This window comes from Salvia miltiorrhiza, chromosome 1 (assembly GCF_028751815.1).
Source record: "Salvia miltiorrhiza cultivar Shanhuang (shh) chromosome 1, IMPLAD_Smil_shh, whole genome shotgun sequence".
NCBI lineage: Eukaryota > Viridiplantae > Streptophyta > Magnoliopsida > Lamiales > Lamiaceae > Salvia > Salvia miltiorrhiza.
This window is the reverse complement of record NC_080387.1, coordinates 77,473,747-77,479,042: the sequence shown is the minus strand read 5'-3', so window position 1 is coordinate 77,479,042 and position 5,296 is coordinate 77,473,747. Positions and strand designations below refer to the sequence as shown.

Sequence of the window (5,296 nt, the reverse complement as noted above, 5' to 3'; positions counted from 1 at the left end):
TTTTTTGATTTTTGTTGTTGTTATTTGTGGATCTCTTTGTTTCTGTGGTGGTGTTTCTCTGTGGTGTGTTTTATCTTTGGTGGGCTCGCCAGTGTTAAACTGTGGTGGTGTTTCTCTGTGGTGGTGTTGCTAAGGGATGGATGTCCCGGCGGTTCCGGTGTTAAGCTAAGGGACGGATGTTCTGATGGATGTTCTGGCGGATGTTCCAGCGGATGTCGCCGGTGTTAAGCTATGGAGCTGTGGTGGTGATGGTATTTTGAAGGAGAGAGGGACGGATGTTTCGGTGTTTTAGAGGAGAAAGGGACATGATTTATTAACAATCCAACTTAATTACCAATAACTTATCTTCTAATACAACTCTCCTTAATACCCGTGCTAAAAAAAACGGGACATGATTATTGGGACGGAGGGAGTACTTGATTTGTTTCTTAAATACTACTCCTGCGCAAGAAGACAAACATTTGATGGCTATTACTACAACAAAAGTCTGCACAAAGTAGAATAACTTTATTGAATCTTGCTCATGCGCCACTGTTTCTTCAACTTTAATGCTCCAACAAATTAATGAACGCCAAACCACAAAAAGACTAATCCCATTTCAGAAACTGAAAATAGAAATTCAATTCAAACAGTTGCTCAGCTGGGTATCCAGCGACCGCTAGGGTCCAGCGGTCGCTGGGTGCCTGTCTATCGCTCGTTCAATCCCCGCGCTCGCTGGGTTTGTGGATTTCAAGTCCGAAAATATCACGTCAAATTCTTGCTAATTCATTAAAAATCCAACCAAGAATTCATTCAAAATCATGAAGAATCCGTGAGAATTCTATAGACTTTTAAAATCTACGGACTTTTAAAATCTAGATAAATCTTGAACTAATACACCCCCCTAAGTTTCACTCACAAGTCTAGATTTTGATACACGCCGAGAAATATAGAGCAACATTTTTCCAGGCTGTTGTAATGAAAGTATTTTTTTTATGCCCTTGTAATGAAAGTATTAATTGTTTTATTTCCAATAACTTATTTATATTTTATTATATTAATTTTAATAGATATGCCACGATATAATATTATCTCCGATATCTAGAATTTATTATAATATATAGTATATCTTAATAAAACAAGTCTTGATTATGATATTGTCTCCGGTACGTATAAAAATATACTATTAAAGTGTCTTGCTAATTAATATGTTGTCTATATGATGCTAATGAATTATTATTTATGGTACAACATTATATTAAGAGACCGCATTTAAAATGGCCATTTTGAAGAATGAAACACAATATTTGGTCACTAATTGAAAAAACACAAAATCTGATCATTTTTTACGTTTTAAGACTATTAATTTGCCCTTAATTAGGGCGCACCGAATTCTGATTTGTGCGCGGGTTAGGGCACATATGACAATATTAGTGCCAAAAATATCAACCGAAAAAAAAAATCTAAGTAAATTCATAATTTTGGCACTATTAGTGCCAATAGTGTCATGCACGAATGGTACTAGTGACCATAAGAGAGAGTATATAGCACTACTGGCACTAATATGACCATAAGTATCATTCGTGCAGCACTACATAAGAGAGAGTATATGGCACTAATGTCACTAATATGGCCATAAGTACCATTCGTGCAACACCCTAAATGGATAATCGAAACTCTAATTGGTAATTTAAACCCTAAATGGATAATCCAAACTCTACGGGGAAGTGTTCAAAATGGATATATAAGTGTACTCATCTATATAAGACAAGACAATGTATCAGCACAAGTATATGACACTATTTGCACTAATATGGTCACTATTACCATTCGTGCATGACACTATTGACACTAATAATGCTAAGTGTAGCAATTTACTTGATTTTTTTTTTCTGTTGGTACTTTTGACACTAATAATGTCATGTGTGCGCGCAAACCCGAATTCGGTGCGCCCTAATTAAGGGCAAAATAGTCCTAAAACATAAAAAAATAGCTAGATTTTGTATTTTAATTAGTGACCAAATATTATTGTGTTTGCTTCTTCAAAATGGCCGCACGAGTATATTGTTTCTTATATTAAGCACATATATAGTGACAGTTACATTTTATAAATTTGATTTTGCTTCTTGATAGAATTCAGTTTTTACGGGTTCTATATATATAAAACAAATATTAACTTTATTTAAAAGTAAACGACTTTATAAGTTAAAGTTTATTATAAATTACAATAAGAATTTTGTGATATAATGGATAAGACTATAATTTTCAAATCCAAGGTCATGAGTTTCATTCTTAATTCACAATTTTATTTTTTTTTAATCAAACCTAAACTAGCCTAGCCTGTTACCCGACCCGTGCTCAAGCCCACAACCCAACCCGTGCTCTTCCCCTATACACATAACACAAGCAAAAAATTCTTTTAGTGGGATTCAAGCCCACGAGCCTAACCAATTAATGGAATGTTGTTTCCACTGCGCCACACTATTGTTTTTGAATTTATTTCTAACATAATTTATATATACATTCTTTAGCGTGATTGGTCTCATTGGCATGCAAGACCACCTCATTCCAATATATTACTTTCTTCGTCCACGAAATATCCTAATTTTTCATTTTGGTCCGCCCACGAAAAGATGTCATAATCTGTTTTTCGTAATAACTTGTGGGTCATTTTCTCCACTCACTAACTTGTGGCCCCTTTCTCCACTCACTGACTTATTTATTTTTTTTCCATTTTTCTTAATTTATGAGCCCATTGTTTCACTCACTTAATAAACAATATAATTTTTTTAAAAACCCGTGCCACATTTTCTTAGGACACCCTTTCGTGGACGGAGGTAGTATTTTTTAATGATAAGATTTTAAAGTACTATTAGACAACCAATTGAGATCCAATAAACCATATGGTCCATATCCGGTGTTCCACTTTTTTTATTTTTCTATAATTATATGTTTTAGTTCAATTTGATAATTATAACTAGTTTAGTCTATCTAATTAGAATATATAATTTAAAATTTTTACTTTCATTAGTTAATAGTAATTTATTATTAGAGTGCATAAAACCAACTTTCGGATATATATTTTTTACAATTTAAAATATAATTAAGTATAATTTATAAAATTTTAATAATAGGATATGGACTATGGTGACAAAAAAATAATTCTTAGGCATTGAATCCCATCCGACAAACCACACCTATAAAGCACTTGAGGGAGGACTTGGACTAAATTTGAACGAGTTTTAAAGAAAAGATTACAAAACATAAAACACCCTCACAATAAAAACCCAAACACGAAAAATGACTTGAGAAATTAAGATCACCATAGAAACGCGTGTGCGGCATCTTATTCGAAACACACGACCCCATTTGCAATAGAGGAACCAATTAATTAGTTCTTCCTCCTGCAGTTCTTCCTTATCTCCCCATTGAAGCCGGTGAGGGGGCTGATGTCGCCCATCCGGAGCATCGCAGCGGCAAAATCGGAGGCGAAGGACCCGGGATTCTCGCTGTACGCCTTGACGGTGGAGTCCGTCGATCCGCCGTTGAAAAGCTGCTGGTCGGAATGCAGGAGGCCGCGGCGGTTGACGAGGTTCTTGAAATAGTTGTTGTCGAAGTTGGTGGGCGTCTGGAGATCCAAGGGCGCCAAATTGTTGTCGCCTGCGCCACTAGGTCTGGGGCAATTGCCCTGCCTTGTTCTAGCAAATGAAGTGTCTAAGTTGGATTCGTTGTATATCCGCGCTCTGAAGCTCGTGCATCGCGCCTGTCCAATCGTGTGAGAACCTATATATTTTTTTCAAAAACCATTAATGGTAACGACAAATTCTTGTGATTGTTTTGAAGATATAAGTGAATAGAAGGGACGAACCAGAGAGAGCAACCAAGTCCTTAGTGGAGAGGCCGAGTGCGTTAAAGCTAGAGATCAAGGCATTGAGATTGGAGGTGGGAGGAGGAATGGCGTTGTTTGCAGCAGAAAGGCTAGCTGTCTGGGCGTCGCGTCTTCCAAGTTTCACGTTCCAGCTAGGTCCTCCCAGCTGAGATAGGAACAGAGTTATATTTGAAGCAGATGGAAGTATATGATATATGACAACTCACAATAGAAACAGAGTCGCGAGCAGCGACAGCCAAGATATCAGCACAGGAGACGACAGCAGGGCAAGCCTTCTCTACGGCGGACTTGATGTCGTCAACCACGTCGAATCCTCTGGCCGAGTTCCGATTAGGAACCGCGCCTTTCTCTCCTCTCATCGAAGACGTGTCGTCCAGGAGGATTGATCCATCACATCCCTGTAGTGTTCATCATAATCCAACAATTACTTACTCATCATCTCACTTGCTAAAGATACCAACTAAATTATGACAGGGCAACGTAGAAACAGGGCAAACAAAAAAAAATTAAAAAAATGGGCCTGTTGCTTGCTAACAAGTCAAACCATAATTGGTCAATATCAGATATACGGTCAATTGTTAAAAAAAAAAAATCTATTTTGGTTTTCTGACATAAGTATTTTATATATTTTGTAACAAGGTAGATACCGACGTTCGCATTTTTAATTGAAAAATTGCTGTGTTTTCGTTACATATCACTGGCTCACTCCAGAACAATGTTGTATATGTAATAATTATCCATTCGACATTGTGCTGTGGGTATAATTTGGGGGTGACTTTTTTTGTTACAAATCAAATTAAAGAAAAAAATGTGAGCTTACATTAACAAAGCAGTCGTGGAAGAAAAGGCGAAGGAGGGAGGCGCCCATCCGAGCCTCTTTCTGGATGGCGGAATGAACGGCGGACTTCACCGTGTTGAAGAGATTAGGGCAAGATTTTGAGTAAAAATCAGTGGAGAGTTGAGCTGAGGAGCTTGTTACCAAGACAAGTGAGACTGCCAGAGTGATGGCTGCCTTGAAAGAATAAAATGCAGCCATTGAGGAAGTAGCTAGCTAGTAAACTGATGAAAGACTTAATGGAGTTGTAAGTGTGGTGAGCACAAGTTGATCAAAAACTCAATGCATTTATAGATGAATTCAGCAGTGCTTTCTCTAGGTATTGGATTGGGCAGGTTACCTAACTCAAGACTCTGTTGCATGGGAATTCACTTTTCTCTTGAAAACAACTGACCACGTAAAAGAATAAATTTTTGTATTCTAGGATTAACTAACTAACCATTGCATGCGCGACGTTAAAGTGAATACATTTGTCAAAAGTAATTGTTTATATATAAAGTAGTTTTTAACCTCTCCATATATATATATAGGTTATAGCAGGGTGGGATCCAGGGGCTAGGGGGGCTAAAGCCCCTCCTAAATTTTAATTGAGT

General features: G+C 37.1%; 1 protein-coding gene across 1 annotated transcript; it reads right to left on the bottom strand.

Moving 5' to 3' along the window:
* Positions 1–3,070: 3,070 nt before the first annotated feature.
* LOC131006413 (peroxidase P7-like) lies at positions 3,071–4,987 on the bottom strand. The gene is made up of 4 exons (XM_057933585.1): positions 4,689–4,987; positions 4,075–4,266; positions 3,848–4,013; positions 3,071–3,762 (listed from the first exon to the last, which is right to left on the bottom strand). Exons 1-4 carry the CDS (start codon positions 4,902–4,904, stop codon positions 3,371–3,373), a joined length of 966 nt encoding a protein of 321 aa, XP_057789568.1. The 5' UTR covers positions 4,905–4,987; the 3' UTR covers positions 3,071–3,370.
* Positions 4,988–5,296: the final 309 nt, after the last annotated feature.